This window comes from Pistacia vera, unplaced genomic scaffold, assembly GCF_008641045.1.
Source record: "Pistacia vera cultivar Batoury unplaced genomic scaffold, PisVer_v2 Contig524, whole genome shotgun sequence".
Taxonomy (NCBI): Eukaryota; Viridiplantae; Streptophyta; class Magnoliopsida; order Sapindales; family Anacardiaceae; genus Pistacia; species Pistacia vera.
The window spans coordinates 616,534-628,575 of record NW_022196362.1 but is presented as its reverse complement, the minus strand read 5'-3'; the positions used below and the strand labels follow the sequence as shown (position 1 = coordinate 628,575).

At 33.8% G+C, this 12,042-nt stretch overlaps 2 protein-coding genes across 2 annotated transcripts; one reads left to right on the top strand and one right to left on the bottom strand.

Moving 5' to 3' along the window:
• Nucleotides 1–1,467: 1,467 nt before the first annotated feature.
• LOC116106843 (zinc finger BED domain-containing protein RICESLEEPER 2-like) lies at nucleotides 1,468–2,541 on the top strand. Its single transcript, XM_031393152.1, has 2 exons — nucleotides 1,468–2,373; nucleotides 2,467–2,541. The coding sequence occupies exons 1-2, from the start codon at nucleotides 1,468–1,470 to the stop codon at nucleotides 2,539–2,541; spliced, it is 981 nt and encodes a 326-aa protein (XP_031249012.1).
• A 7,292-nt stretch (nucleotides 2,542–9,833) lies between these two features.
• Nucleotides 9,834–11,613, bottom strand: LOC116106909 (3-ketoacyl-CoA synthase 12-like). Its single transcript, XM_031393216.1, has one exon. The coding sequence runs from the start codon at nucleotides 11,562–11,564 to the stop codon at nucleotides 10,167–10,169; it is 1,398 nt and encodes a 465-aa protein (XP_031249076.1). The 5' UTR covers nucleotides 11,565–11,613; the 3' UTR covers nucleotides 9,834–10,166.
• Nucleotides 11,614–12,042: the final 429 nt, after the last annotated feature.

Below are 12,042 nucleotides of genomic sequence, written 5' to 3'. Positions count from 1 at the left end.
GTGCCTTAAAGATGACATTTATGGAGGCATAGAAAATAGAATATTACACAACATGATGCTGTCGGAATAGAAGCTCTTTTTTTTTTAATATCTAACTATGTCATTAGCTTCTACTTATCAAACTTTTTCTAAATGTAAACTTTGTTTCTTTCATTTGAACTCTCTGAAATGTTCCTTATTCCAATTAATTATAGAGGGTTAATAACAGATTAACAATGCTAACCCTCACATGGCTACCTCATTCTTTATAGCTCTAAAAAGAAAGTATACTCTTCTGTCCATGGAGAAAATCTAAGTCAAAGAATAAAAATTAAGTGTTTGATAAGCATGTGCAATGAGTTGTCCCTAGTGTATTTTAGCCACAAGTTTATTTATAACAATGGGTGTTGGGTCGAAGAAAACATTAATAGAATAGCCTTGTCATAATCAACAAGCACATGGATACTTAATAATCTTTCATTTTGATTGTACAGAAGGAATATGCAAGCCCTCTCTTGATTGATGGAAATGACAGGAAGAAATACGAACTTTTTTGTATTATACTTGAAATGCTTGACCATATTATTTGTTACCTTGTCTTATATTTTAACCTTTTCAATACCCACTAGCTTGTCAAAGCTTTATAAAATAACATGAACCCAATATGCATGGCAGCACATAGCCCAAGACCAAAGCCCCATACTGAAGTCTGATTCTCATCTCTCATGCATGCACACAAGTGTTGTGCGGCCACATTGCTCAATCAAATTCAAACTTTATTTTGTTAAAGCCAAAAGGGATAGCAAATTTTCTGCACTGATTGGAAAAAGAAGTGAATGGATTGGACATTAAAGAAAATAAAGCATTATGTACCCTTCCAATTTATTTACATAAATGAAGTTTATATATGCAACTTTAATGAATTCAAAATAGAACATGTGAGTTGCAAATGAAAGTGAGACAAATTTCAAAATATAACATGTGAAACTTAATCAAACATTATACAAAACCAATATCTCTAATTAAAGAATAAATGAATGTTGGGATGTATTGGTGACAATTAATAGACGTATCCTCAACTTTGTTCGTCTACCTCTTCCCCGGACTGGTATTGCGATTGCGGATGGCATTTTCAAGTGCCTAATGGGATAGGGAATTGAAAATAAGGTATATACTATTTTTGTGGATAATGCTTTAAGTGATGATGTTGCGATTAAGGTTTTGAAGGAAAATTTTGAAGTTTCGGAGAAACTCCTTTGTGGAGGTAAATTGTTTCATGTGAGATGCTGCGCACACATCTTGAACCTGATTGTTCAAGATGGACTTCATCAAATTAGGCACATCATTGATGACATCTATGAGAGTGTGTTGTATATCAACAGTTCAGAAAGCAAACTCAAGGTATTTTCTGAGATTGTTCAACAACTTAAATTGCCATATCGGAAACTTATTCTTCATTGTAAAACAAGATAGAATTCTACCTATGAAATGTTGGTAACGGCAATTAAGTTCAAAAAGGTTTTTCCAAGAGTGAAAGAGAGGGATATCAATTATCATAATAATCCGAGTGACGAGGATTGGAAGAAAGTGGAGAAAGTTTGTGAAGTTTTGAAAGTATTCAATGGTTCAACCAAACTCATTTCAGGAAGTGATTATCCGACATCTAATTTATTATTGAAGGAGGTGTGTGCAGTGAAATGTATGTTGGATAGTAAAAGTGAATCTGAAGATGAATTTATTAGAGTAATGGTTAGGAAAATGAAACAGAAGTTTGATAAATATTGGGGGGAATGTAATGTATTGATGTCTGTGGCTGATATATTGGATCCTCGGTTGAAAATGAGGATTATTCAGTGGGCATTCCCTAAGATGTATTCTGAGGCAGAAGGACGGGTAAATATGGTGACGGTCCGGGTTGCATTGTATGAGTTATATGGGGAGTATGTTCAAGCTAACCAAGGTGTGACTATCGCTCGTGCTTCTACATCACAAGGGGATGGACATGGAGCCATTGGTGAGGTGGCTGCGGTTGAGAGAGCCGAGGCCTGGGATGATTTTAGAACTTTTCTGGATGTGGTTGAAACTGTTGAGCCTAGTCAATCTGAGTTGGACTGTTATTTGGGAGAGGAATGCCATAAGTGTGTAGGGGATCATGACTTATTTAATGCCTTACAGTGGTGGAAGGCAAATTCAACCAAGTTTCCTATATTATCTACGATGGCTCGAGAGATACTAGCCATCCCGATCACTACGGTTGCTTCAGAGTCTGCATTCAGTGCCGGGAGCAGGGTTATTGATAGTTACCGAGCTTCTTTGTCACCGGCTACGGTGGAGATGTTGTTATGTGGATGTGACTGGTGTCGCACTTTGAATGGAGTGAAGAAAGGGTGCAAAGTAAGTTCCATTGCTTACATGTTTTGTTTAATTCTATATTTAAAATAACTTTATTCTAACCTATAGATTATTTTTATCTCTTTTTCATCTTAGAAAGAGGAGGATGAGGATCACTTGGAGATTCAGCTTCCTATTCTATCAGGTGATAGGAGTCAGCTGATTAGTTGATTCACTAGTAAGTTATTGGATGTGACAGTAGGATTCTGCAGGTCTATATTTATTACTTTTGTGTTGAGGTTTGCATTTTCATCTTTACGGTTTATATAAAATGACAATTATACTTAATATGTTTCAGATTAATTTGTTTGTAGGAGGAGTGGGGCTACAATAGACATACAGCCAATTATCTTTTGCTATTATATATATTTTTTGATGGATGGGGATGTCACTTGATGTATAGTTATGCTAATCCCCCATTTTATTTTTATGAAAACTTTATTAAGTCAAGTGAACTAAACAAAAAATATTTAGTTCACTTAACTTAATTTGTAGTACATACAGTATGTTAAATGATAATTTGTTAATAGCAGTAGCATTTCATTTAATGTTGATTTTAAATAGGTTTAACTGTTCCGTGATGTATTATGGAAAATTACTTTTTCAATATTTTTCCAAGGAATTATCTATCCATCCACTCTTTTTGAATTCATGAGCAAACTTTGACTCAAATATTTATTCTTAGCTTACTGCATGAAGCAATATAGAATTAATTTGTGTGACATGAAATACATGCAGCTATGATCATTAATTCATGTAACAAATAATTATTAAAAATTGCAGTTAATAGTTTCACATTATATATAAATTAATTAAACACACACTTTAGAAAAAAAATGAGAATCTATTCTGGGAAATAAAATCCATATGGGATTGAATAAAAAAAAAAACATTTCATAGTCAGATTGCTGCCCAGGCGCCCAGCAAAATTTTGTAAAAAAAATTGAAAAACAAAATTATTTGGAGATGGCTCACGAGCTGGCTCGAATTCGGCTCGGTAAGCCGGCTCGAAAAATACCAAATCCACTATCGAGCCGAGCCGAGCCACATAATTTCTGGCTCGGCTCGGCTCGGCTCGATAACACCCCTAATTGCACTTACTTCAGACATATGGGCCTGTAGATCAAAAACAGATTTTTTAATTGTCACAATACATTACTTAGATTATGGTTAGGGTTTACAACAAAAATTGATAGGTTTTAGACTCGTATATGCTGCACCTAATGGTGACACTATTTATTTTAAAATATTTGAAGTTTTGCAAGAATATGTATTAACTAATAGAGTTGTAACGCTAACGCTAGATAATGCAGTTGCTAACACCGCGACTATCTCTTTATTTGAAAAAAGATTAGATCCGCGTGGTGAATGCAATTTTTTTACTAGAGATGTGCTTGTCACATCATCAATTTGATTGTTAAAGAAGGTTTAGAAACTATAATTTTGAAGATTGAGAGGGTGTGAGCGGCTATCAGATTCATCGTCAGTGGTAACAACAAAATATGGTAAGAGTATGTCAAATATTGTAAGCAAGAGGATCCACCGGTTCGACCTTTGAAGTTATGTACGGACATGTCTATCCATTGGAACTCCACATACTTGATGTTGAAAAAAGTTTTGTCAACCGCAAGACAAATTACATATTTTGTCAACCAGAAGAATCCGTAGGAAGTTGTCAGCTATGATGATTAGACAGTTTGCGAACTTTTTTATTCATTTCTTAAAGTTTTTTTATGAATCCACTAATACATTAAGCGGTATTTATTATCCTACTACTAATTTAGCTTTAGATATTTTACTTTAAATTTCTAAAACTTTTACTAAATATAGATATAATGACGTCTTAATGAAAATTGTTTCAAAGATGGAAAAAAACACAAGAAATATTAGTTAGATATTCCATTCTTATATGGATTAGGTCTTGTTGTAGATCCTAGGTTTAAATTGCACGTAGTTAATTGTATAGTTATTAAGATAGACCAGCATTTAGGACATGATTATACATATTATTTGATTAACTTTAAGCGAAAATTGGAAAGCTTTTTTTCTTTATATCAAAGCAAGTACAATGAAACTAGAACGTACAGTAGAGACAACCAATAGAACCCTGATGAAGACAACTATCAAGAATCAAGCATGTGGACGTATATGGAACATGGCGGCGGAAGTAGCAACTCCAGCTCGTACATACATGAACCAAATGAGTTGAATCACTACCTACAAATGGACATGTCCTACATGACGAAGAAGGAGAAACGTGAGATGGATGTGCTTCAATAGCGGAAACAACATCAAAGTCGATTCCCCATTATAGCCCAAATGGCACGTGATATTTTATATGTGTCGGTTTCTACAATTGCATCCGAGTCAGCATTCTCAATGAGTGGCCAGATTGTTGAAGACAAAACAATGTTCTTTAACCAATGAGATGATTGAAGTGATAACGTGTTTACGGGATTGGACTCATGTAGAGAGAAGACTACAACAACACCCTAAAGAGTAAAGATCCCGAACTACTCGAACTCTTCAGGAACACAAATTTGAACGATGTAAATATTTTTGATGATGAATAATTTAATAAAAATATATTTATTTAATTGTTTATTTGTGAAGTGTGAATGTGTGATTATGTGAATATTACATTTATGTTAAAATTAATTAATTAAATTATTTCTTTAAAGTTTAAATTTAAATCCCCATATTTATAAATAATTATTAATTATAATTAACCATTAATTTTTTTTATTTTTTTATTTTTTTAAATTAATCAAAAATTTACTAATCTCTTAGGGGTGGAAAAAATTTTCCAAGCCCCTAAAAATTACATAAATCGCCCTACATAATTTTTTTTGGCCCCCAAATATAAAAAAAAAAAAAAAAAAAAAAAAAAAAAAAAAAAAATTGGGGGTTGAAAATAATTTTTCAAGCCCATGGGACTGGTCCTAGACCAGTCCGGGTCTTGAAATTTTCATGGACCTGGGATCGATCCTAGGCCTATGAGCGACTGGTCCCAATCAAGCCCAGACCCGAGCTCGAGCCGCCCTGCCCAGATCTAACCTAATCATGCAGTGAATCTAGGAAACTCTAATGAAGTTGATGGGCAAAAGGATAAAGTTTGGGTAAATAATTTAAGAAAGAAGAGACAACTCACAAGCTTATATAAATGGCCTTAGAACGCCTTCATTAAATACGCGACTTCACTGAACCAACTTGATTAAAGGGTTCAACTAATCGGCATATAGATGTGCCCAAACAATTAGCCTTTTATGGAATTAATAGGTTTTGGGTAGTCGAGTGGTTCGATAGAAACTCTTAAGTATATTATTAAAGAGGTCATGAGTTCGAGTCTCTTTTCAGTTGCTAATAGAGGTAACTACTAAAACTCTTACTTGACCGATAGATATAGGGTACCGAATGATTAGTTGAGATACGCATAAGCTAACTCGGACACCCCAGTCATTAAAAAAAATAAAAATGGCAAGCATACTGATGGCGAATGTATTGTAATGGTAACTAGGTGACAAGATCATGATGGGCCAAACTCATAAATAAAATGTGGCTTTCTATACAGAAAAGGAAAACTTTACTGTGCCAAATCCAATCACATTAATTTGTATCATATTATATATATGGCCCTGCATAAAGGCATGCGTGAAATGGGGTAAGAGGCTGAGAGCTATCAGACACAAACACGTGAGATGAAAAATGTAATTTTATATCTCATAATGTGATATGATATACCTGTACCTACACAGAATTTATTGATTTCGTGGTATTACCAGCATAGCACATGCAACTCATTTAATGCAGGTTTGGTTGGCTGAGCTCGGCCGAGAGCGTAAATCTCAACATTTGTTTAATGCCAAAAATGTTTGTACAGTGGCATATATTATCAGATTATAAATCAAAACCAGTAATAACTAACCCAGTTTCCACTTAATTAGTGTCTAATTACATCATATTATCATATATATTGTTGTTACAAAAATTCGCTACAATGGGTAAGCCTCAATCGACCTTGGCAGAATCAACCGATAAAGTGAGATAAATATGTCGAAAATAAAGGATAAATAAAAAATAATTTTTAAAATGATTCAACAAGTTATAATCAAACTCACATTCACCGTTATTTTATTGTTTAGTATTCTCTTTACATTTAGAGCAATCACAGGAAAAATCAGTGATTATTATTGACAAAAAAATTACTAATAATAATAATGGTACAGCAATTTGTATAAATTTTTTTGTATATTTGACATCGTTATTTGATTATTTAATTGACTTGCTTTAATACAAGTACAAGGAAGACTTTGTTTTACTTTTCGGACGTTCTGTACTAGTACTATTATAAGTGATTAAAAGTAGGGTTCTATTCCAGTTTGCTATCCCAGTAAGCATTCTGGGAGGTGAAGTAGCAGTTCCTGGAAATTAATCACATTTGCATACAGCCAAATAAACTTTATGCATATAAAAGCTGTCAGAACATGTTTATATCGCCATCTAAATATTAAGCCTCTTTGTTTCGCTCTTCCAAATCTTACTCTTGGTTTCCCAATCAAATTAAACTGTAAGATTAGTTTATTCTTAAAATATTATTTAATGTCTTTTAAATCTCTTTAAATTTATTAATTTAACTAAACACCCCTAATTTTTTTATAAATTATAAAAACACCTTAGTAACCCATATTTATCAGATTCCAGCCATCATTATCAGAAGTTGGTCAAAATCTGGTATAATGGCGCACCACCAGCTGAATCTGGCTGATAGTGCTCCGATCTAACCTTTTCCAGTCAAATTCATAGTGGATCTGGCCTGAAAAGACTAGATCTATGGCCAAAGATCTGGCCGTCAATTGCCAGATCTTTGGCCTTAGACAGTCGTTAACGACGGCCAAGATATGGTCGTCGTTGACCATCAACGACGGTCATATTTTTAGCCATCATTGAGGACCAAATGCGACCAAATCTGGCCGTCAATGGCTAGATCTAACCATAGATCTTGCTAGAAAATGTTATATCGGTACATGACTGGTAAGATCCAGTCGGTCATGCATCGATATGGTAACTCTGGCTACCCTCCGACGGTGATGACTGACTGTCTGTATTTAATAGGTAAGTTTGGATGTTTTTGTTAACTTTTAATATTTTATTATAAGGATATTTAGTAAATAAATAAATATAGGAGGTACTTTTATTAATTTTTAAATTCTATATCGTAATATTCAACCAATTTAATTTTTTTTCAAAATATTATTTTAAAACAAGTGGACCTAAGTTTCTGGCTGACTGATTAATTAAGCATGCATGTATGAGAAAATAAATATTATGCTACAATTTTGATTGCCCATGCCACTGCAGACAAAGGACGTGATGATGTGAATGATAAATTACAGATATTCTCAGTCATGTTATTGCTGCTCTGCCAACACCATATCCACAGTCAATTCATTAATTCAACCTTGCAATTTTCTTGAGGTCTGTCTCTGTACAGAAAACTTTCAGTACTTGTTGACTAAACAAAGTTTCTAGAAAGGAAACAGTGGATTATATTTTGAAATTAAACAAGACACTATCCAGAATAAAGAACTGACACGTGCCCTCTTCGTTTCAAAATTTAATTAACTTTTGTGACTAGAATTTTTGGGACAGTTTATGTGTATTTTAATACTCTCAATTTATTTTTTAAAACTCTAAAATTATCAGTCAGGTAAAAGTTTAAATCACTATCCTTATTAGTAATCGAAGAGAGGTTCGAATTCATGACCTCTTGAATAATACATTTAAGAGTTTTTATTGAATCATTCAATTACTCAGGAGTTATTAATTATAGACTATTTTTTCTTATTATATATGGAGAATATATGTGTTTAATAGAGAATTGATAGCGCCACTAATTCTTTTCTATTTTCCATTTGCAGCAATGAATCAAAACTCTTTATCTCATCGTCCATCTTGTTAGGTGGACTGATATTATGTTGAAAGTCACACAAGCTACTTGCTATAAAAATAAAGAATATTCAATTTATTAGTATTAATCCATCTATGTTGTTAGAGTTTCATGTTTAATTTTACAATATTAATTTTTTTTTTTTTTTAATGATACGTGGTGTCCGTCTAGTTTACGCACACCTCAACAAATCTCTTAAAACTCTAAAACTATTGACTGAATGAGAACTCCAATAACTACCCCTATTAACAACCAAAGAGAGACTTGAATTCAGAACCTCTTGACCTAAGAGTCTCTATCAAACCACTCGGACACTCAAATATAGTTAATATTAAGTTTGATAAACTATTAATAAGTTATGTTACGATTTTTGGAAACAGTGATACTTCTTCAATTTCTTGTGAATAAATAATGAAGCGGATCGGTATTAAAGGACAAATCTTTTGAAAAACAAAACATAACTAAAAAAATATATAGACAACCCTTTTGAAATATATGCAAGATTGTTTATTAGTAATTAATAAATATAGTAGTACTATGACAAAAAATTAACACTAGTTGTTGGTTTGGAATACTTAATTATCAATGACCTTTTCCCCCTTTAGTAATAGATTGTGCAATGGGACTTATCTAAATAAATTGTGATTTGAGTGTGAAATCAATTGCATGTTCGGGAGAAAAAAAAGGAAAAAGTATTTCTTAATTAAGTCTTTAACAAGAGCGAAATGAGATGAGATGTTAAATGAAGAGCTAATATTTGTTGGCTTTAAAGAGGGGCAGCTCACTCCAAAATTTAATGCATGTCGCCAAGGTCGATTCTCTCCAGTAATTTGGTGAGTCCGGCCAACAGCATCACCGTATCAGAACCGTTCACTGAAACCGGGACCAATAGATCAGTGATGTTACTTAAATGAGATTCTGAGTTTGATTTATAGGCCAATTTATTGTATTTATTGTTAAAAGGTGGGTTCATAATTCTGCTACAGAGACACAACTTATTTATTGCTATCATAAATAAATTCGTGCTGGCATCTAAACAAGCTAGCTGTTTATTGTATTTATTCCTGTGATCCTATCAAACCAATATTAGTATTTTTATTTTAGAATAATAATACAATTAATCTCTCATGACTTTATAACTACCGATTAAATAAGAGTTTCAGTGACTATCCCTATTAATAACCGATAAAAAACTTGAATTTAGAATCTCTTGAATAATACGCTCAAAAATCCCTATCGAATCTCTCGATCATCTAGAGATAGTTGGAGGGCAATTTAATTAATAAGTTAAGAGGTCTCTTTGTGGATTAATATGACATCATTAGGAATTGTATATGCTTAATTAATTATAAATATATTTCATTGAAATAAAATAAAGCAGCTGGTACAACAACAAGCGCGTGTTGGGACAACTGCTAAAGCAGTCTTTGTTCTTATTAAATTTATGAAAACCTACTACCATGGAAATAAAACTAAGAAAGAAATAGAATTTTTATATATAAATAAATTGATTGAAATTACACCTGTTTTCTTTTTCTATTCGTAAAAACAATTAAACAAAGCTGTAACGTGCATTAATTGTCAATACCTGTAAAGAAAATTGAACAAGAAAAAGAAAATAACTCTCAAGTCCAATAGGATGTAGCAAACTTCGGATCAATATCTATCAGTGTTCGGAATTTGGAAGCTGCACATCTTATTGGCAGATGAAATCCACAAAGGGATTTTAACAATAATAACGACCTTAATAGTATACAGATAAAATAATGAAATGCAAGAAATAGAAGTTTTGGTGAATTAAAAAAAGTATAAGCATCCATGAAGGTTTTTGGGTGTGTAAATCTTCTTCTTACTCCTCATCAGGAATTTTGAAGGTGCTAATATCTTCATTTTGAATCCAACCATATTTCTCCATATAAGGGTTAGCCAAAGACTCTGGTGGGTAGCTATCAATGCAGTCTCTCCAAACATTACCAGCATTTCCTTCCAGGTCTCTCATCACCTCCCACAAACAGCTGTTGCATTTAAAGCCGGCACCAAAACTTATCATCAAAACCCTGTCTCCTTTCTTCAGTCTCTTCTTGGCTTCCATGTAAGCCAAAACATACCAAAGACTGCTTGCAGATGTGTTCCCAAATCTATGAAGAGTCATTCTAGCTGGCTCTAGTTCGTACTCGGTTAGATCAAGACTGAAACCAATCCCATCTATTACTGCTTTGCCACCAGTGTGGATGCAGAAATGATCAACACCCGTCCTGAAGTTTATTAATGATTTTTTGGGTTGATCTCCTTTTGGAGACTTGTTACTCATTTTTCGAACAAATGAAACTACAACAAATCGAAGTAGTTCCCTTAGTGGCAAGATCTTGGGGGAAATTACCCTAAGATTGTCAACAAAACAACGAGTAGCAGCCTTTGGGAGGTTCTTGCCGAGGTGAAACCCTATTTTTCCGTCTTCGTCTTCTCTTTGTATGCAACATTCATAAGATTCATCTCTGGAACCATGGTGTGTCCTGACTAGACACTTTAGTTTGAGCAAGGCTCGATGCTTTAAGGTCCTGTTGTTAGACAAAAGGATAGCACAACCACCACTCCGGAACAAAATATTTGCAAGAATCATTGACCTGTTATTTCCTGAATACCAATTTGGACTCAAGGATTCCGAGGTCACAATTAGTGCATACACATTTTTGTAAGTTCTAAAAATGTTACGCACAATATCAACTGATATTAAACTTGCACTACATCCCATACCAGTAAGATTAAAAACCTTAACATCCTCCCTCAGCTTGTAGAGATTGATGATTCTAGAAGATAAAGAAGGAACTGCGGCTAGCATGGAAATATTAACAACAAGAACATCAATTTCTTGAGGAGAAATGCCTGACCTGGCCAAAAGTTTTTCAATGCTGTCATGGAAAAATTCGTCCATCTCCGACAGCCCATCTTGCAATGTAGGAGTAAATTCTCGGCCGGAGAACATGATACTTGGAGCGTAAGTTTGCTCGCCAATTCCTGAACTTACAATGGCTTTCAAGAGGAACTTGTACTCATTGAGACCAAGTTGTTTGTTCCTCTTCATCACCTCTCCGCTAAATTCAGTGTCAACCATTCTGTCATCAGTTGGCTTATAGCACTGATAATCTATTACGTAACATTCTTGGTCATTTTTCTCATCAAACCACTTCCATAACTTGAAAACGAGATACAAAATAGGGAGAATATAGAAATAAAAAAGAAGATCCATGGAGACAAAGGAGAGAGATATGAAGAGAAAGAAAGAAAGAAAGAGTGAAATAAAGATTGGTGTTGCACTAAGTGAAAACTTCGGTTAGATGGGAAAACATCAAACGAGCCTCTTATAAGAAGGGGTGTGAGTGGCTTGGGTTTGGTTGGACATGTGAGTGTGCTTAAGACCCATTTCAATCGCTCAACTTCCACCCACTGATGTGTATGTTCGTATTTATCTTTATTACTAATTCAACTTTTTAGTCTTCCGTAAGCATGTGAGAGAAGTTCATGGAAAGCTATGCAACCTTCCGGGTACCGGGTCAACATCCCTTCATCAAATTATTAATTTATTAGTTCTTGAATTATAATTTTTATTATTTGAGGGGGTTTGTTAATCTCTTTTCATGGTCAGCAATTCTTCCTCTTCACCTTTAAGTATTCTATGTGTTGATACAGAAATCTGTACCAAGCAGAGAATTTTGATTAATCCTGCC

Bases quoted from the DNA above. Each gene is read 5' to 3' on its own strand.
- LOC116106843 (XM_031393152.1), top strand. From the start codon at position 1,468: ATGTTGGTAACGGCAATTAAGTTCAAAAAGGTTTTTCCAAGAGTGAAA. The intron at 2,374-2,466 runs GTAAGTTCCATT...TTTTCATCTTAG, and splicing joins GAGTGAAGAAAGGGTGCAAA to AAAGAGGAGGATGAGGATCA.
- LOC116106909 (XM_031393216.1), bottom strand. From the start codon at position 11,564: ATGGATCTTCTTTTTTATTTCTATATTCTCCCTATTTTGTATCTCGTT.